This window comes from Thamnophis sirtalis, unplaced genomic scaffold (assembly GCF_051295495.1).
Source record: "Thamnophis sirtalis isolate CommonGarterSnake01/CBP01778 unplaced genomic scaffold, rThaSir2_p1.2 scaffold_18, whole genome shotgun sequence".
Taxonomy (NCBI): Eukaryota; Metazoa; Chordata; class Lepidosauria; order Squamata; family Natricidae; genus Thamnophis; species Thamnophis sirtalis.
In genome coordinates this window covers 1,581,359-1,601,797 of record NW_028261398.1, presented here as the reverse complement: position 1 = coordinate 1,601,797, position 20,439 = coordinate 1,581,359, and the positions used below count along the sequence as shown (strand labels likewise).

General features: G+C 54.2%; 1 protein-coding gene across 2 annotated transcripts; it reads right to left on the bottom strand.

The window, feature by feature from the left end:
- Nucleotides 1-223: 223 nt before the first annotated feature.
- MEX3A (mex-3 RNA binding family member A) lies at nucleotides 224-19,511 on the bottom strand. Of its 2 annotated transcripts, XM_087702938.1 has the most exons (3): nucleotides 19,142-19,511; nucleotides 18,953-19,081; nucleotides 224-2,799 (listed from the first exon to the last, which is right to left on the bottom strand). In XM_087702938.1, the coding sequence occupies exons 1-3, from the start codon at nucleotides 19,509-19,511 to the stop codon at nucleotides 1,697-1,699; spliced, it is 1,602 nt and encodes a 533-aa protein (XP_087559064.1). In that variant the 3' UTR covers nucleotides 224-1,696. The 2 variants fall into 2 exon arrangements, with proteins under 2 accessions (XP_087559064.1, XP_087559063.1); XM_087702937.1 differs by having other exon boundaries at nucleotides 18,953-19,511.
- Nucleotides 19,512-20,439: the final 928 nt, after the last annotated feature.

Below are 20,439 nucleotides of genomic sequence, written 5' to 3'. Positions count from 1 at the left end.
GAAACAAGTCTTCCATAAAATGCAGAAGGCAAAACCCAAAGCAGAATCTTTTGTCTTCTCAAGCCGTCTCTGAGCTTGCAAAGTTTCCTTCTGCAAACGAGTTTAAGCCAAGGAAAACGGGCAGAAAAGGAATATGTATGTGTGTTGGTGTGTGTGTGTGTCGTTTTGTTCCACCCTTCTGCAGTTTGGCACCCAGGTAGCAAGTTGAATAAATCTACCCACGTGACGTGGCTGGGTGCGAATCCACAGGGAGGCCAGTGAGGCAGCCGCCTCTGTCCCAGAAGTCGGGCCAAGTATCTGAGATGGCAAACGCAGCCGTCAATAGTCTTGAAATGATTGAGGAGGATATTCTGCAAGGCAATTCAATATTAGGGGTTTTTTCCCCCCTTTTTTTTTTTGAGCACGTGTCTGCTTCATTCTGAAAAAAATAGAATATATAAAACTAGATAACCTCAGGAAGATCCAGATGAGGACAGTGAAAAGAGGTTTTGGTCCATAAGGAAATACTCTTTCTTTTTTTTTAAATCTTTTTACTTGATTTTGAGTAACAAAAGTTTTGGTCCACTTAGGTAACAAAATTATATATGAACGTGTTAATTTGAATAGTTACTGGTGGTGTTTTTGCATTGTGTTGGGTTGTGGATTAAGATGGGGCTCTGATGCCAGTATTGCGCGATGGTTTTCTTAGGTTTTTGTGTGAAACTGTTGTTAAAACCAAGTGAGAAAAAAAGGGGGGAAATTACTTCTCTTCTGCATGGGTGTGTCTTTGAAATTGCATCACGAAATGCACGCTTTATGGAGGTCTCAACCCTCGCCCGAAATCTGGGTGGGTTGATTGGCATGCGGGATTTTTGTTCTTTTTTTTTTTGGAAATACCCTGTTAGTGACTCCTGATTCTTATTAGATGAATCCCTGCTGGAATAGAAAACGAAAGATCAGTGTTCAAAACCCTTTGCGGTGGCTCAGAAGACTCCAAATGAAAAGGTTAAAGAGCAGCCAGGAGGAATTCACCCAGGGCTTCTTCCGACCCCTCGTTTCCCTGGCCCAAATATGATTCATTTTCATTAAACTTTTTTTCTTAGAAAAAAAAAATACAGGAAACAGAATATAAAGGTCTTTAGCTGCTTCTTTTTTTTCTTCTTTCTATATGTTGAGGTAATGCAGTTGTGCCCTCGTTTGATCAGCTCCCCAGAGGCTCCTCTCTCCTTTATTCCTTCCTCCTGTCCTTCTGGTTCAGTTCTTCTTCCCAAAGCCGTTGCCTGGCCGTGTTGTGAGCGCCACCAGATCTGGGTTGTTGGGGAGGAGCAGCTGCTGCCCCCAAGGAGAAGTTTCTCGGTCACCAGGAGGCACCACAGATCCACCGGACGGTCAGCCTGCCCTCCAGCCCCCCCCCAGACCATCTTGAGAAAGAATTCACCACCAAAAATCAGCACCGCCAACCACTGCGTTATCAAATCTCCTGCCCAAATATTTATAGGTTCTCCAGTTAAATCGTATCCGTCATCTTCATCATCATCGTCGTCGCCACTATCATTATTTTTGTTAAAAATAACATACATTGCTCCTAAAATAGTTTCTTCCCTCTTTAAATTAATGTCCATTTCTCTCCCGTGTTTGTTCAGATGTCCTCCCATTTGTCTTCTCTCTCCCTCGCCTCTCTTCCTGCTCGTCAGGGTTTCCACGGCTGCTGCTGGTTTTAAGAAAATATCCTAATGGCCTGAGTCGCTGCCGCGTGGCAGACGGGACACTCGGGGTCGGTCCGCTCGCAGATCCGCACGGCACACTCCATGCAGAAGAGGTTGTGGCCGCAGGGCACCAGGGCCGCCGTTACCTCGCTTTCGAAGCACACCATGCACTCCCGGCTGCTTGAGAGGGATGTCCGGCTGGTCGCGGAAGCACCCAACTTGGAGAACCCTTGCAGGGGCTCCCCCTGAGACCGCCTCGGAAGCCCGGAGAGGGGGGGCTCTTGGATGGATGACGAGGGGGAGCGGTGCGAATTGGGGTGGAGGGTGCTGGCGTTGCCTGAGCGCTGTTTGGAGAAGAGCACGGAAACCGGGTTGGTGTTTTCCTGGCCAGCCCACAGCGGGGCTCCCGACTCAGGGACCCCGTAATATAGATCTTGCTTGTTGACCCCGTAGTTAGGGAAGAGGTAACTGTAATTGAAATCATTTTGGTCGTTCAGCCGGGGCGTCTCGTACGCAGGGTCCAAGGAGCAGTCGCCGATGCACCCCAGGCTGTTCTGGCGGAAGGTAGAGAGGGGTTTGCAGCCCGGGGCTGGAGTGTGGACCCGCCAGGCCTCCGAGTAGCGGTTTTCCATGCCTGAGTCAGGACTGCTGGACAGGAAGTCATTCTCGTTGTTGTACTCTAGGATTTTGCCTGTTCGGACAGCGATGTGGGTTTCAATTTCCTCCCGGGCTCGCTCCACGTTGCCGGGGGCCCCCGTGATCTCAAAGACGGGGTCTCGGTCGCGGCTGGGCGTGATGATGTAGGTGTTGGTCTGCTGCTGGATCCGCTTGATGGTGGCTCCTTTGGGGCCCACAACTAAGCCCACCACACGGTAGGGGACCCGGACCCGGATGGTGACCTGGCCAGGCAAGGTGGGGGCGCTGCCAAAGGCGGGGCCGGCCTTGTTGCGGGAAGCACGGATCATGGAGAAATGCTCAGCGGCCGAAATGATCTCCCTCCTGGCCATGGCGACGTCCTCCCGTCGCCCAGTCACCATGAAGACGGGCTCTTCGCCGCGGACCGGGGTCTTGATGTAAGTGTTGGTCTTCGCTCTCAGAGCTTTGATTTTGCAACCTTTGGGAGGAGAGAAGAAACAGAGGAGAAAGAAAACTTAGTAGCTGGACACAGATCTGAAGGACACAAAGGGCTCAGGAGGACACACGACACTCGGACCACTGAGGAAAAATGGCACAGAAGGGGGCTGAAATGGGAAGGCAGCGGCTCCTCCTCCTCCTCCTCCTAATATTAAGAGCAGTTTGACAACACACACACACACACACACACACTGAATGTGTTCAAGCTCAGGCTGGATACCATTCACCTAGGACACTGTTTCCCAAACTTGGCCACTTTAAGATGGGTGGACTTCAACTCCCAGAATTCCCCAGCCAGCCATGTGCTAGAAACCAGAAGTAAATGCCAGTTCTCTGCAAAATCGTCACGGATCGCTATCATTTGCCCTTGGGATGCTGGAAATTGTTGTAAATGTGAAAAATTGCTAAGTGGCCAGTCACAAATTGAGGACTACCTCCTATTCCCTTCTGTTCTGTTCTAAGTTCTATTTTGTTCTATAGTCTATGTTCTTTTCTATTCTATTCTACTATATTCTATTCTTCTTTATCAAAGTTGTATGTTGCCTATCTCTTCAAAGGCATCTCTTTTATATTCAGTTCTATGCTCCTATTTTTCTCCTCCATTCTGTTCCATTCCATTTATAACAATGCCTAACTCCGTAACTCTGACTCTGGGTGATACACAGTAAAAATAATCATAAAACACAATTAAGAATCCAAATGTTTGGAAGGAAAACATTCTTGAAGATGAATCAAACATCCTTTGTAGGGATGAGGGTAAAGAAAGAAGAATATAAATTACAAGCATTCGCAGATGATTTGGTGTTTATTATGGAAGATCCAATAGAAACAGGGCCAAAACTAGCTGAAATAATAGAAAAATATGGAGACGTAGTCGGCTTGAAGATTAATAAAAATGAAAGAAAAATTATGGTGAAAAATGACAGAAAAACAGAAAAGAGAGTTGATGGGGAAACTGGACATGCAGGTGGTGGAAAAAGTGAAATATTTGGGTTTTCAATTGACATCAAGGTGTGTAACACTGAAGGAGGATAACTATTATAAGGTGAGAAAATAGAGATAGATCTGGAAAGATGGAAAAACCTACACTTATCATTGATGAGAAGAATAACAGTAGTAAAGTTAATATACTACCAAGATTGCTATACCTATTCCAAACAATACCAATAAAATTAGAGAAAAAATACTTTGAAAGTATGAATAAAATAGTGGGGAAATATATATATAGCGGGGGGGGGGGGAAGCAAGAATTAATATAAAAATGTTGCAAGATGCTGGAGTTCAAGGTGGATTTGGATTACCAAACTGGGAATTGTATTATCAAGCAGCAGGATTAGCTTGGATGAAAAAATGGATCTTACTGAGTAATACAAGATTATTGACACTGGAAGGTCATGATTTGCAACTAGGTTGGGATGCTTTTTTGTGGTATGGTAAAACTAAGGCACATGGCCATTTTCAAAGACATTATGTAAGGAATGGATTGTTAACAATATGGGAAAGAGTGAAAGGGAAACACTATTTAGAAATACCAATTGGCTTTCAACAATGGAAGCATTGACACATCCAAGTATTAGTAGTATGGAAAATATCATTAGATACAAAGATATCTTAACAGAAAGGGGGGGGGAACTAAAACAAAAACAAGAATTGGAAAAACAAGGAATTGATATAGGATAGTTTTTACAATTGCAAATACAATCAAGATATGAAAAAGATAAAAGGGAATACGGTTTTACCTTAGGAAGTTCAGAGTTGGAGAAGATACTTATGGGAACAGAAGAAAAAATAATTAAGAAACTATATAGCTACCTATTAAGAACTAGCTTAGAAGAAGTGATTAAAGAAAAGTGGGAAAGGAACTATAAATTAACTATGTCAACAGCTTACAAAGAAAACGTATACAAAATGTTTTATAGATGGCACATGTCACGTGGAAAACTAGCAAGGATGTTTAAAGACAAATCAGTGAAATGTTGGAAGTGTCAACAATAGGCTCCTATTACCATATGTGGTAGACACGTGCAGAAGCAAGGAAACATTGGACTAAGGTAAGAGTGTGGTTAAAGAAAATGTTAGAACAAGAAGTAGAATTTAGACCAGAGATATTTCTACTAGGTATTATCCCAGAGAAATTCGAGAAAAAGGATACTTATTTGATTATACATGTAACTACAGCAGCAAGAATTGCATTTCCCCAAAATTGGAAATTAAATAAGCTACCAACAGATGAAGGGATAATAAAAAAGATATTAGATTGTGCAGAGATGAATAGGTTGACAATGAAAATAAAAGATAAAGAGGAATCGGAGTACTTCAAGACATAGGGAAGATTTTATGATTGGCTAGAGAAAGGGAGCTAGAAAAGAAAGTAGGGAGAAGAAGATATAGAACGCAGACGATGCACTGTTAAATGGAAAAAGGGAGGAGGGGAGAAGGGGAAAACTGAAAAGAAAATATTATATATATATATATATATATATATATATATATATATGTATGTATGTATGTATGTATGTATGTATGTATGTATGTATGTATATGTATATGTATATGTGTGTGTATATATATATATATATATATATATATATATATATATATATATATATATATATATATCCAAAAGCGAGATATAAAGGTTGGGGGCGAGGGGAAATATAGTTAGGATAGATTAGCGAAGGTAAGGGAATAAGAAATGATATCAAATTATATTTGGGTTTGCGAAAATACCATCCCAAGGAAACATAAACTGAGATCTGAAAGAGACACCTACAATAATAGAAAAAGAGAGAGAGGAGGAGAGAATGAAAGGAAGACGGGGGAAAGAAGAAAGAGGTAAGGAGGGGAGGATGGAAGGGAGAGGAAGAGAAGGAGAGGGGGTAGGAAGGGGAAGGAGAGGAGGAAGGAAGAAAGTAGAGAAGGGAGGGAGGGAGAAAAGAAAGGGAAAATAAGGTGGTGTTACAACAGGAGGAAGGGATGGTAAACAAAGCAACCCAAACTGTATATTATAACCTATTAAATGAAATAATAAATGTATAAGAATGATAGATGTAAAGAAGAATAACAGTATGTGAATGTAACTTAAAATGGTATGTAAGAGAAGAAGAAAAATTCTGAGAAAGAAAACACCCTTTGTAAAGGTTTGGGGGGAGGCAGGGCAGGAGCCAGGGGTACCTTGTGGGGAGAGCATTTCAGAGGGCGGGCGCTGGCAGAAAGGGGGGCCTCCTTCCTAGGGCCTAAGCCAGGGTTCCTCAACCCCAGCAATTTTAAGGCAGCTGGATTTCAATTCCCAGAATTCCTCACCCAGCACGAAGGCCGCCCATTTTAAAGTTGCTCGGGTGGGGAATCGGTGGCCCAAGGGAAGGCACCAGGACTGTGCCCATTGTGCCCAGGCTGAGGAGAAACCAGGGAAGACCAAGGGTCCCTTGGGTAAGGAGGCTTCCTGCCATTAAGGCTTTGGAGGTGATCATCATCGGGAGCTTGGATTGCTCTGGCAAGCTTTGGATGGCAGAATTATTGCTGTAGCCCATGCCCAAGGGGACCCGGGCAGGAGTGGTTGTTGGAAAAGTTTCTGGAGGACAGATTTGTGCAAAATTCTTCTTAATTAAACCTCCACGAACCTAAATTGTCCATCAGTTGTGTGTGTGTGTGTGTGTGTTTGCAATTTATAAGGAAAGATTATATAACTAGCACAACTGGGCACCCTCCTCCCTGCCACTCTGCCCCAAGGCCTGACTTATGCCCATCAGGTTGGCTGCCTCATTCACAGTAAGTAGCCGATGAGGAGGCTCATTCAGCCGGAATTGAGGGCCCCTCAGGATCAGACACTGTGGCCCCCAGGATGAGGGCTGAGGACTGGAAGGAAACGACCAGATCCCCCATCTTGCTCCTAAATAGCCCATCCTCAGCTTCCCCATCCGGTCTTCCTCCACTGGTCCCAGCCACGGTGGAGTTCCTGCCTTCTCACCCCACTCATCAATGCCCCCCCAGCCCTAGAAGACCCCCAAACACTCCACACTCATCCCTCGCAATTCTCGGTTGGGATCCCAACTCAGGGGTAGCCAGAAGGACTTCACTGGTGTGTGTGTGTGTGTGTGTTGCAAGAGTGCTTGGCTGTGTATTTGCAGCAGGGCTGAAGGGGATCCACCATCCACCGCCAACCCTCCAGGCTGCTTCCTTTGCCCCCCCCTCCCCTGGTGTGGCCCGCGCCTCCATGCAGGAGAGCCCTTACAGTTCCTTTGCACCCCAAAAGGGAGGTAAAGAGAGAAAAGACGGCTGCTTTGAGGGCTGAAACAGAGCGGCTCCCGCATCCTCTTTCTCAGGGGTCGCTCCAGCCCTCCTCCTCCTCCAACTGGCTTTTGCAATTTCCCAGCATCTGGGGACCATTTTTGAGACAAAGTCCTCCTGGGGAGGCGGCCTTTCCTAGCTGGCTGGCTCCCCCCCTCCCATCTGGGAGAGAAGAGGGTCGTAGCGGTGCTGGCAGGAGCCGCGGAAAGATGGAGCTGACGGCAACAAAGGGGTCATGCAGACGCCGAGACAAAGGAAGGGGGAGCCCAGGCAGGCGGCAGATGGAGGGAGTCTAAATCAAGCCAGGAGCTTAACCAAGAACAAATGTCATTTGCACCAGCCTTGTAAAGGGGGGGGGGTCTGCAGAGGGGGGAACCAGCGAGAACAGGAGTCGGATTGGGTTGGGTTGGGGGGGGGTGCTATGCCTTTCTGCAGGAGGGACTCCATCTCTCCCCACCCCCATCCTGCAGCTCAGCTCCGGCTGGAGAAAGTTGGAGGAAGGGCTGGGAGGGGGGGGGATCCCTAGCGCCGGTCTCTGCTTTGCGGGGTCCCCCGTTCTCAGCAAGGAGGCCGTATCCAGGCTCAAGAGCCCCGCGTGGAGCCCAAGGCTTCGTTCCCAGTTTCCAGCCTTCACCAAATGGACGTTGGCCCACCTTGCCCAGCCAGCCAGAGCACCAGGGACCAACCCCACAGGGTTGGAGCCGTGAGGCCGTTCTCCCAGGGGCTGCCTAGGGGGGGCGGTCATTCCGGGCACCTTCTCAAGCAGGGCAGGGAGCCTGACGCTGCTTGTACAGGAACCGAGGGAGGCTGCCCAGGACAGCAGAAGCCGCGACAGTTGTCGAGCGGGTCATGCACGCAACCCATCCGATTGCCCAACCATTTTTGTGGTGATTGTTAAGTCAGCCCTGGGACGTTTTTGCTGAAAACCAGAAGGGCAATTTTTGACAAAAACCGCCATAGATCCTGGGCAAATGGCCACGGGGTGCTGCAAATGCCTAAATGCTGTTTACCAAGCCTGCAAAATGCAGTCAAGTGACTGGGTGTGTGTGTAGGACCTTCGAAAGTTTGGAAAGTGGTGAAAGTTAAGGCCATAAAGACCTTTGAGAGGGGGAATCTACCCTAACTCTGAACGGTTGTTAAGCAAGTCAAGGCCGTAAGTCAAGACCCATCCTCATCAAGCACCACAACAAACGGAGGAGGCCAGAAGAGCAAGTCCCCATCTCTGCAAATCCTTCGTGCTCAGGAGTTCCCCAGATTTCCTTTGGCTGAAGGTGCAAAAGGAGGGGGGAGGGGCTTCATCTCAACTCACCCAAGAGGAGACTTGGGAGATCTTGGACCCAGATGCCCCAGCCCTCCCCCCCCCACACAAAAGACAAGCTCTCCAGCGGATCAGAACCTGGAGGAAGAGGAGTCAACCTCCCCATGGGATCTTTCACAAGATGCCCCTTGTAGGACCTCTGCCCAGCCTCAGGGACCCTAATTTCCTCTGGTTCCGGCTACTATAATCCATGTTTATCACCCTTAAGAACACACAGAACCCCAGAATTAAAATTCTCCCGGGTGCAGCTAAGCCAGAGACTGACCAACACACCAGGCACCAGGCAGGAGCTATTTTACCCACTGGCCCCAATCCATCTGGCCAGGAAGCCTTCCGTTGCCTTTCCTTACTCCTTTAAGGAGGCTGCGATTGTGGGAGTACAGAAAGTGATGGAACTATGTAAAGTGGTGGGTGATCCTGACTGCAAGAACAGAAATGTTTACACTCCACCTGTAATCCACGATTTGTAGAAAATGCACAATGATATTCCTAAACCTCCTTTTAAAAGTGCATCTGTCTGAAAGAGCACAAGTCGACATTTGCACCCCCCAGATGGGCAGGTCAGGGAGGCAGAACAAAGAGAAAAGGTTTTCTTATTCAAAGAGATCCAAAATGTGGGTGTCCTAACAGAAAAGATCCCTTCTCTCATGACCCAACTATGTAACGTCATCAGTGCTAGAGGGAGAGGGGGTGTGTAGAGAGGGGGGAGAAGAAGGAAGTTGTGGGGTCCTTGGTGCTCTCCAAGCTCGGCTGTTTTCGTGCAGATGTTTCATTTCAAACTAGGCAAGCTCATCAGTGCTACTGGCGCATTGATGTTGCCCAGCTGGGTATTGAAACATCTGCAAGACAAGGAGGGTGGGGGGAGGAAATGGCACGAAATGGTCTCAGGGCCAAACAGGCTAAAACTGTCCGTTCACCAACCAAGTAATTGTGATCGAGTCCAGGATTTCCCAGCCTCTCGGCAACTTTAAAATGCGTGAACTCCAATCCCAGACTTCCCTGGCCACCGGAATGCTGGGAGTTGGAGTCCAAATATCTTGGATCTCTCTAAATAATGGCCAGGTTGAGAAAAACCTGAGCTAGTAAGTGTGCACTGCAAAGATTGCAATCACAAAGACATTTGATTTTTTAAAAATTTGTCATACAATTTTGCCCTGAGAACTTTTGGGCATCACCGTGCAGCAAAACTGGAACAGAGGTAGCCCCAGGAAGGTCCTGAGGGGGCTCCCTGGCCTCCCTCTCCAGGAACTTTACTCCCGAGGAATCAAACGTTCTCTATTGGGTCCAATGCAGTTATGAATCTGATGTCTTAAATCTGGCTCATAGTGCAGAGCGGATTAATCATTGATATTCTTTTCTGATATCTGGACAGAAAAAAGTGCCTTTTTGTGCTGAGGAATGACGCTTGCAACGTTAAATGCAACCTTTTAAAAAACCAAAATAAGTAAAGATTTACTTTCCAAAACCCATGTCCTGGAGTGGGCCAGCCAGCCTTCATAAGTGTGCCCCCACCCTGCTGCCTTTTCCACCTGAAATTGGCACCATCGCCCTAGCAGGGCAGGTTGGTGGGCTCTCTCCAAGGATTGGGGGCAATTGGGGGCTGCCCCACCCAGCTGGGCTTTGAGGCATCTTCTCAGGGGGCTCTCAGGAGGCGAGATGGGAGGCAAGGAAGGAGGCTCACCCAGGGGGCAGGAGCTGCGGAAGGGGTCCTGAGACAGGGACCAGCAGGCAAGGGAGGCCAACAGACCCGGTGCCCCAAATTCACAGCTGGGACTCTCCATGGGCAGGCACAATGCTGTGATCCTGGACCCTTGGCAGGCCTTGACCAAGACACCCTGGGCAGACAGCAAGGGAAACCAGCCGGTGGCAGCCCTTCAACAAGTTCGGCTCCCCCTAATCCTAAAACACAAAACCTTTAGTGTGTTGGGAGGCTTCAATTCTGGAGCTTCGGAGGCAGAACTGGGCTCCTACATTTCTGCATCTTCCCCGTGAGCAGCCACACTTCTGGCCCTGGTGCTTACACTTCAACACACGGGAGATTGCGAGAGCCACGGGGCTGTTGCCAGGAACCAGTAGTGGCCCACGGTCTCCCCGTCAGCAGAAATGGACCACGAACACGGGCAGAATGGGACTAGCAAGTCTTCTTCCCGTGGCCTTCGTGCTGCCAGGAGGCAGAGGGGGGATCTTGGAGAGGCAGAAAGGCAACCCCGAGGGCACCTCCAGATCCCTGCAGATCCCTGCCCTTCACCTCTGAAAGAAGCCGACGGTCTCAGGGGGCAGAGCAGCCAATTTGTAAAACATCTGCATGGTAAAAATGGGGGCCTCTGAGGGGCTATTGACTCAGCCCAGCAGCTGCTTCCAACCGTCCCTCTCCGGGAGGCCCCAAAAGTATTTCCTTCCAGGGGTCCCAGGGGCCAAGACTCAGGCAGCTCCATTGTTCTCTGCCCCCCCCCCAATCTCAGCTGCTGCAGTTGCACTGACCTCCCTTTTCTTTCAGGCAGGGCGCAGGGATGAGGGGGGGGGCAGATAACCTCCCACCTCCCATACCTGCTTTGGCTCATTGCAGCATCCAGGAGCTCAAAGCTTCCCCACCAAACTGGGCACTTTAGCTCTCAACTTTCAGCATCCGGAGACTGCAGGAAGGGGGGGGGCTGCAGACTCTGCAGGAGTGATCCCCCTACGCCCCCTCCCCCAGTTGCTACCAATAGCCCCACCTCTCAGCCTGGCCCCTGCGCCCCACGGAGCATCTGCCTTCCTGGCCTGGGCAGGAGGAGCCATTCGCACTGGGCAGCTACCCCCCCCCTTCCCCAGCCTTCCTGCTCTGGGTCCCAATCCTCAACTTCTCCTCCCTGTTGAAAGGGCTCCTCTGTCTACAGACTGCAGAACCAGGGAGTCGGAAGGGAGACCGGAGGCCTTCTAGTCCACCCTCCTGCTCAAGCAGGACACACGAGACCATCCTGGACAAGCGGCTGCCCAGCCCCTCCTTGAAAGCCTCCAGGGCAGAAGGGGCACCCACAGCTGCTGGAGGGAAGCCGTCCCACTGTTCTCCCTATCAGGAAACCCTCCTCAGTTCTTCCACGGCCCTAAGAAATCATAGCCACACACACACCCCACACACCCGTGGGGAACGCTGGGCCGATGGCAGCTGCCAGCTCTGCAGGGACTGCAGCTCTCCTTCCTTCCTTCCTTCTTCTTCCCCTCTTTCCCTTTGCCATGCTTCCTTCTTTCTTCCTCTCTTTCCCCTCTCCATCCTTCCTTCTTTCTTCTTCCCCTCTTTCCCCTCTCCTTCCTTCCTTCCTTCCTTCTTCCCCTCTCTTTCCCCTCTCCATCCTTCCTTCTTTCTTCTTTCCCCCTCTTTCCCTAACCCTAAAGGCAGCTGAGGCAGGCCTGGTCCTCGGCCTCCGCCAAAGGCAGGGGAAGCGGGCACAGGCTCTGCAAACAAGGCCCCCACCTCCCTCCCTGCCCCCAATCCCCAGCTCCACGCTGCCATTCGGGCTTCCAGGGCCGCTTCTGCTGCAATTGAAGCTGGAGCCACGTCTCCGATTGCAGGGAGGGCAACCGGGCAAGAGCCTGGCAGGAGACGGAGGGAGCCTCTCGGAGACTGCAGGGCCCAGTTCACAGGACGGGCCCTGCCGAGGCTGGCAGGTGGGCTTCATCCGCTCGGGTGAAGAGGGCCAGCCTCCTTCAGCCAGGAGCCGGCGGCCTTGTTTGAGCGGAGCGACTCAGGTGAAGGCAGCACCTCCTGGCTGAGGGGGGCCTGGGAGTTGGGCCCCAGGACGAAGACCCCACCCGCAGAGTCCGAACAGGGGCCGCAGGTTGAACTCCAGACTGGGTTGAAGGCAGCCCCGGAGCAGCTGGCGCTACCGAAGGCTCTTGAATGCAGCGGGGGGGGGCAAGGGGGGGCGGAAGAAAGGCCCGGAAGGGTTCATGGAGAGGTGTGGCAACCAGAGTGGCTCAGAGGCCTGGCTTGGCCGAGGGGGGTCACCCTGCCTTGCTCCAAGGGGGCCCTCCGTGCAGGCTCCAGGGAAGTATGGGGTTGCTGGTACAGATGTGGAAGGAGCCTCGGCACACCTTGTGGCACCAATCCTGAAATGCTGAATCCTTTCCTGGTCACAGCGCCCCTCCCGACGGGCTCTCCCCCCCCCCACCCGCAGGGAAGCAGCCTTCGCTCCAGCCACTGAGAAGGACGGCCATGTTCACCCCACATTCTCCTCCTCCTCCTCCTCTCTCGGGGATGACCCTGAGCAGCCTCTTGGACAGGTGGCCAGGAGACCTTGGCACGCCTTGAACTCCGGATAGGAGGAAATGCAGGTTGCCCCAACTCCTTTGTGGATCTCAAGGCCAAGGCAGGGGCTGAGTAAAGCCTGCTTTCTACATTAGATCCATTTGGTTATAAAGGAACCAGCTCAAAATTTCTGTTGCTAAGTGAGTCATTTCTTAACTGAATTTGGCCCCATTTGTCGACCTTTCTTGTCGCGGCTGTTAAGTGAACCGCTGCACTTGTTAAGTTAGTAACACGGTTGCTAAGTGAATCCGGCTTCCCTGTTCTTCTCCAAAGGTCGCGAAAGGGGGATCCTGTGTCCCTGGGACACAGCGACCGTCATAAATACGAGTCAATTGCTAAGTATGTACGTTTTGATCACGTGACCATGAGGAGGCTGCAATGGTCGTAAGTGTGAAAACTGGTCATAAGTCACTTTTTGCAGTGGCGCTGTAACTAAAGAAAGTTGTATGTCGAGAGGACCATTTGCGTATCGCTTGTTCATGCTGCCTTTGGGGAAACTGGGACTCTGGGTTAGCTGGTTGTGTGAACGTTGTTTGTGGGCCCAGTTTGCCTGCAAGGGAAAAGGGGGGGGGGAAGGAGGGAAGGCTGCCCCAAAGACAAGAGGGGCTTGGAGCCCTTGGAGAAAAGGCCAGAAAGGCGGAGGGGATTCTGGGAGATGAAGTCCAAGCATCTTGAGGTTGCCAAGGTTGAGAAAGATTCTGAGCTCATGAATAAGGTCATCAGCTGAGTTTGGGGAACGGCAGCTTCTGTCTGTGATGATGATTTGATCATCTGAGTCACCACTTCCATTTTGTGATCCCGGAGGCTACCTCATCCACTCGCTCAGGAGTTACCAATGCCAGGGGGGTGGATGCTGGTTCGAGTCCAGCCCCTCAACCTCTGGAAAAGAGCCCAGGGTGCCCTCCTGTTCAGTCGCCATCAGTCCTCCCTCTGCTGGAAAAGCCTCCGCGGCCACTTCATAGTACGAGAATCGCACTCTGCAGCTGCTCAGAAGCTGTCTGTGCATCTGGGGAGTAGGAGGCAAGGGGGGGACGGGTCCCAGGGGCAAAATTAGGCCTTCATCACAGGCTTTGAGGGGATCTAAAATCCATCCGGAATGAAAGAGGCTAAGAGCTTCAGCTAAGCCAGTGTTTCTCAACCTTGGCAACTTGAAGATGTCTGGACTTCAACTCCCAGAATTCTGGGAGTTGAAGTCCAGACATCTTCAAGTTGCCAAGGTTGAGAAACACTGAGCTAAGCCACCCAGTTTTCTTGGAATTGGCCTGCCAGCCCCGTGCCACGGGCAGGCAGATAATCCTCTGGTGGCTCCCATTTAATTTCATTATTCCACGAGGAAACTCTCTGTATATTAACAGCATTGTCACCTTCAGGCCTAGACTATTAAGGGGGGGCCGACAAAGAATCTTTTGTGCTAACTTGCAGCCCTGCAGGACAATGGGTGGACCTGCCCCCCCCATCTCCATCTCCATCATCCTTGTCTCCATCACCTCCCTCCATCTTCATCTCCATTATCTCCATTTGCCTCCATCTTTCCATCAACTCCATCTCCATCTCTACCATCTCATCTTCATTTCTATCCCCATGCCCCTCCATCTCAATCTCCTCCATCATACCTCTCCATCTTCATTTCCATCATCTCCATCCATCTTTACCTCCATCTCCACCCTCTCATCTTCATCTCTGTCCCCAACCTCATCTTGACCTCCATCATATCCCCTGTCCCAGCTAGGAAGGCAGCTGCCGCACAGAGGAGGCTCCCCATCAGGTGAGGCCCCTCAACTCCAGCCCCACACCTGCTGTACAGAAGGTGCTGTGGAGGCAGCTGTGGTTCCATGGCGGTTCTTTCTCTTGTCAGGTTAATCAAAGCGGCTATTGGGAAGCCCCTCCCTTGATCCCGAAGGGGCCTCCCATATGCAGGTGAAGGCCCCACAAGGGGCCCCACCTGAGGGCAGACCCTGCCGTCAAAGAGGTCCCATGCCTGTCCTCGGTGGGATCTCCTCTGGGTTCAACACAAGGGGAGCCAGAAGAAGCTTTTGGAAGTGCCATCTGCCCTTCCGTCACCATCTGAAGGCCACTCTGCGGCACCCATCATCCCCAGCGCCAGCCCGAAGAGAAGGGCATGTGGTGGAGGGTTGCCACGCTCATTATTCCCCCCTGGAGACCCAGCCAAGGGGGTTCCCAGCCAGATGGCTCCTGCAGCCACTCATCAAAAGGCATTTCTTTTCTTCCTCAACACATTTTGTTTCCCCAAAAGAAGGAAGGTGGGAGAAGCGAGGAAAGATTATGCAAAGTCCCGGGAAGGGGGAGGGATTTCCACCCAAGAGCCTGGAAGCCCCCCCAGGCTGGGCCTGGGCCTGTTCCCAGGAGCATTGCCAAGCACTGAGCACCCAGCTGCCCCTTCATAGCAGCCACTGACCAGATGCAGCTGGGTTCATACAAGACGCTCAACCCTGAATGCAGGTTAACAAAAGGCCGCGTGACAGGCTCGGCCCAGAGAGTTTGGGGGCTCCACGCTGTGCAAGGGCTCCATGTTTTATTCATTGAATTGGCTGGCAGGTATCTGCCCTCTTTTCCATCCAGCCCTCCCGCCCCCCACATTTGGCCCACGGCAGCAGAGGAAGTCCGGGCCTTCGATTTGCCCAGGGAGGTTCCCGAGGCCGAGAGAGGATCTGAACCTGGATCCCCAGGGATCAGCGCAAAATCCTCACCACCACACGCCATATCCTGGACTCAGCCATTGGCTCAGCGAAACCAAGGTTGAAACGTTGCATGTCTCAATTGGCTGCTATTGTTTCTCTCCTTTTTTTGGTAGCAAATTTCTTGCTCTGTTGGCGAGCCATTAGGACGGAGCAAAGTAGGAGAAAGATTAATAATTAAATAATAATGAAAGAAACGGAGAGTTGGGCAGAGGCTGGCACTTTGCACACAAAGCTATCCCGCGTCCTTCGCAAACTGCAGCGGAAGAGCCCGGATTGTCCCCCTCCACCCTCAATGGCTTTGCAGAGACACAGGATGCAAACCAGCCATTCTCAGGCTACCTTCCCTGTCAGCTGGATCCACTTTTCCACCTCTCTCCACGTAAATCCAGTTGCATGGGAAAAAGGACAGGTGTTTCCACACTAAGCCAGAGACCCACTTTTTGGAAGCTGAACTCAGTTCTTGGCTGTTGGGGTTGGAGTCGTCCCCCCCCGTTTTGTTCCTCCAGCCTGGGGGGGGGGGAGCAGGAGAGAATGCCCGCTCACAAGCCTTCTGGGAGTCTTCAATGGGCCCTTTAATGGGCACAGGCAGCTGACCTCTCTCATAGCTCACCTTGTCAAGTCTTTGCCTTGCTGGTGGAGGAAAGAACTCCCTCCCCCCCCCTTGAAGAAGGCGGTGAGATTTAAACTGGGTGCTTTCACAAAAGCCTGCTTGTAAGCAAGCCCTGTCTTCATGGCTTCCTAGGTTTTCTTGCACTCAAGTTAAGTCTCACCCCCCTCCCTCCCTCCCTCCCCCCCTTCTCTGGACCTCTTCAACATCTGGAGAAAGCCAACTGGGAAACAGGACTTGGTTCCCCAGGAGTGACCCCCATGAATCACACCGGAGTGGGGGGCGAGACACGTCTAGTTACAGCCATGTATGGGAAAAGGGCAAGCAGAACCGAATGTCGCTTATCCAAGAGACCCCCGATTTCTCCTCACTGGCTCAGACCACAAGACATTTGCAAAGCTGAGATTCTCTTTCATTTGTTTGCAAAGGCCGGGAAGGAGGAGGAGGGCCGTTTTCTGCCATTCCCCAAAACTCTCAAGGCAGGTAAATGGAGCGGGGGCCCAACGGAAGCCATGCTGCCTGCCTGCCTGCCTGCCTGCCAGAGAAGGCCCTTCCCCCAAAGCCCCACCGCCAGGCCCCTTGGGGAACAATGGGCCAGAGAAGCCTCTTTGTTGCCTGGAGGCAGCGGGAGACCCTTTCAGAAGCAGCCAAGGAGATGCTCGGCCTTGTCAGGGCTTCTCTGCTTTGGGGGTCGTGCAAAATACCCCCCCCCTCATTCCAGGGAAAATTTAAAAAAGAAGAAGCTACGAGGACCCAGTCAGGCTAAGAAGGCAGCCCAGGCGTATTTATGTGAGTTGCAAAGGGTTGCAGAGGGATTTCTCTGTGCCCCCCACCAAAGAATCCGTTCTTTCCTGCCAGCCCCACTGCCTGCCATGTGGGTCACAAAGAGCCCCTTTGGGTCAGCAGGTGAGCCTGCCTGCGGAAAAGGAGCCTCTGTTGTAGCCACGCACACAATCCCACTTGGGAGGGGGCTTCAAAGGCCGCTTCCTTTGGAAGTAAGGCGAGCGGGGACCCTTCCAGCCCCTCGCAAGAACCCAGCCTAATTAAACAAAGAGCAGAGCGGCTTCCGCTGCAATGCACCTTCCCAGGGCTCTGCCTGCACCACTGCCGTGGCGGTGGAGGGCTTGGGCAGGGGGGGATTTGGGTTGGTGGGCCAGCCTGGACAGAGGGGAAAACAAGGGGAGGGGGAGGAGGCGCCTGAGCTCGGGTGCACAAACACACACACACACACACACACACACACACACCCGACAGAGCAGAATGTCCTGGGCTCTTCTCTGTACCTTTTCTTTCCTTCTTTTGCAGAGCCTGTGAATGAACCCTGAGTGGTTTTAGGGTACAGGCAGATCTTTTTAACCCCCCCCCCACTTTCTGAAGGATTTATAACCAGATTTGCCGGGAGGCCTGAGAAAGGTGCTCCTGGGAGGGGGCAGGAAGGCTCCTCTCTGCTGCGGGAGCACAGCTGGTGGGCCTCGAAGCCTCCGTACCCACCGATGCTTCCATTGTTCTAACCGGGGCTTCTGGATCCCAACTTCACCTAAGTTCCGTTCCCACCACAGCGAGACCCCCATCCTGAACCCCAGTTCCTCCCTTCTGCCCGCAGCCCCAGCGAAGACCCTCCCCCCTTTCTTCCTGGCGCCCATCAATATGGAGCTGCAACCTCTTTCCAAGCCCTTCCTAGCCTCGCTTGGGGGTGGGGGGGTCATCTTTCTTTTCCACAGCCGTTGCCTCCCGCCCCTCTTCAAAGGACGGGACTTCAGCAGCGGCCGGCATTCTTTCCTGGAGGGTGGGGCACCCCGAGTTTCCCCTTCCCCGCCTCAGGTCGCTCTACGCCGGGCGACAAAGCCGAGCTTGAAGACCCCGGGATGGAGGCAGCCTCGGCGGCCCCTCAGCCGCCCCCGGAACGCAGCGCCGGGGACGGGGGAAGGCCGAGGCGGGCAGGCGGAGGCTCCGAGGTCCCCCTGCCCAAGTCCCACTCCCTTCGGCTGCTCCCGAAGCCTCCGCCGGGTCCAGCGCTCGCCTCCTTCCCGGCTCCCCCCCCCCCCACTTCAGCCGCCGCCGCCGCCGCGAGAGAGTCGGAGAACCACACCCCCTTTCGCTCCCAGAAAGGCTCCCAACAAAAGAAGGGATTTTCTCAGCCTCCCCCCGGCTCCCCAGCAGCCGCCCATTGACAAGCGCCGCGCGTTCTCACGGCTCCGAACGGAGGTTCCCGGGAACAAAGCGGGGAGGGAGGGAGGGGGCTGCACACAATTAAAAGTAAGCGGCGTGTTTCTGGGCAGGCTGAGCGCCGAAGCCGCGCACCCCCCCCTCGCTTCCCTCCCGCCAAGCTCGGCGCCCGCCGTGGCTGGGCAGCCGCTTCCAGAGCCGCATCTGGGCACCGCCAGGCAGACAAAGAGAACGCAACTTTCCGGCATCTCCAGCGGCAGGAGAGGGACCCCCCCCGCCTCCCCTCCCCGCCTCCGCGGGCCTCGCTCCGGAGGGCCCCAGCGCCGCCCCCTGCAGTGCCCGTCCGTCACCTGCGCCGAGGGCCGCTGAACTTGGGAGGGAGCCTTCCCCGCCCGCCGCCCCGGCACTAACCCAGGGAGCCCCAAAGCGCCTCCGACCGAGCAGAGCGCGGGGCGCCGGGAGGGTCGGACAAGGGGCCGGGCTGGCTTGGAGGACGAAAGGGCCGGGCGGCTCGGTGGCGGGAGCGCCCAGAATACAAGTGTAGCCGCCGCCGCCGGCCGGCCAGAGCACAAAGGCAGGAGGCGGGAGCTCGGCCGAGGGGAGCGGGCGCCGCGGGACCGGGCGGGCGGCTGAGGCGCGAGCGCGGCGGGCGAGGGGGAGTGGTCCTCGCCGAGGCAGCGCCGGGAAGGGGAACGGGCGGGCGGGCGCGGCGGAGACAATGGGCCTGGCGGGGGAGCCCCCTCCCTCCCTGCCCCCGACGCCCCGGCTCACCTTGCCTGCCCACGATCTCGGCCACGTGCTCGGAGCTGGGCACCGGGACGCACTCGGTGGTGTTGGAGCTGCTCTTCAGCCGCAGGTCGGCTTCCTTGTAGAGGACGCAGAGCTTGCCGGCCTCGGGGACTCCGGGGGGCGGCGGCGGCAGCGGCGGGGGCGGCGGCGGGATGGCGGCCCCCGAGGAGCCCTTGGGGGCGGCGGGCGGCGGGGGCTGCTGCGGCTGCTGGGCCGAGGCCGGCGGGGGCGGCGGCGGCGGCGGCGGCGGGGGCGCGGGCTGCTGGGGAGGCGGCGGCGGCGGGGGCTGCGCCTGCTGGCCGCCGCTGCTGTCGTCCGCCGCCCCGCCGCCCCCCAAGGCCGAGGCGGCGGCGGCGGCGGAGGGCGCGGCGGCGGCGGCCGAAGGCTCCCCCAAGCCCAGCAGGCAGAGCTGGTCGAGGGCCAGCTGCAGCGCCCGGTCGTCCTCCAGCAGCGCCCTGTCCTTGCTGCTCCCCGGGAAGCAGCCCAGGTCCCCGAAGCCCCCGTTCCTTTCCATTATCCCTGACACTACCAGGCTAGGCATGGCTAACAAAGGCTGGGGAGAGAGGGGGGTGGGGGGGCGCGGCGGCGGGATGGCGATGATGATGGGGCTGCTCCTGCCTTTCGCTGGGGCGGCTGCTGCTGCCGCCGCTGCTGCTGCTGGTGGGCTGGGAGGGGAGGGGGCTGGGCGGCGGGGGAGGAGGAGGAGGAGGAGGAGGAGGAGGGGAACAAAGAGCCTGCGAGGAGGGAGGGGGAGGCACAAAGAGGGGGAGCGAGGCGGCCGGGAGGGAAGAGCCGGAGACCCCCGCCCACCTCCCTTCTTCCCCTGCTGGCCGAGCCCCAGCTCCCCGCTCCTTTCGCCTCTGGCGGCTCGGCTCGGCTCGCCTCCTCGCCCGGTGCTGCCTGCGCTGAAACCTGATCTTCCTGCCCGACGTGGATCCAGCCGCACAGAGCTGTCCCGCGCGTCCGCCCGCTTTCTTTCTCTCTCTTTCTTTCTCTTTCTTTCTTTCTTTGTCTCCCTCTCTCTCTCTCTCGTTCTCTCTCCCTTTGTCTCCTTCCTCCCTTCGCCTTCTCTCTTTTCTGCCTCCTTCCCTTTCCTGCTTTCTGCTCTCGCTGCTCTCCCAGATCCCGCCTGGCAGAGAAGAAGGGGGTGTGGAGATGGAGACCGGGAGAGAGGCGAGCGGGAGCGCGCAGCAGAAGCGCGGAGGGGCGGGGAGACCCGGCAGAACCGAGGAGCGCCCGAGTCCGCCCGCCTTGGACCGCCACCAGCCAGCCAGCCGCCGAGCCGGAGTCCGGTGCGCGGGAGGGCTCCGGCCGCGGGAGGGGCGGGCGGGCGAGCGGGCGACGCCGGAGCTTCTTTTGTTCCCGATTCCCTGGCTGCTGCTGCTGCTGCCCGAAGCCGCCGCTGGCGGAGAGGCCCGGAGGCTGATGGGGGATGTAGTTTCCCGGGCGGCTCACACACCCCCTTTTCG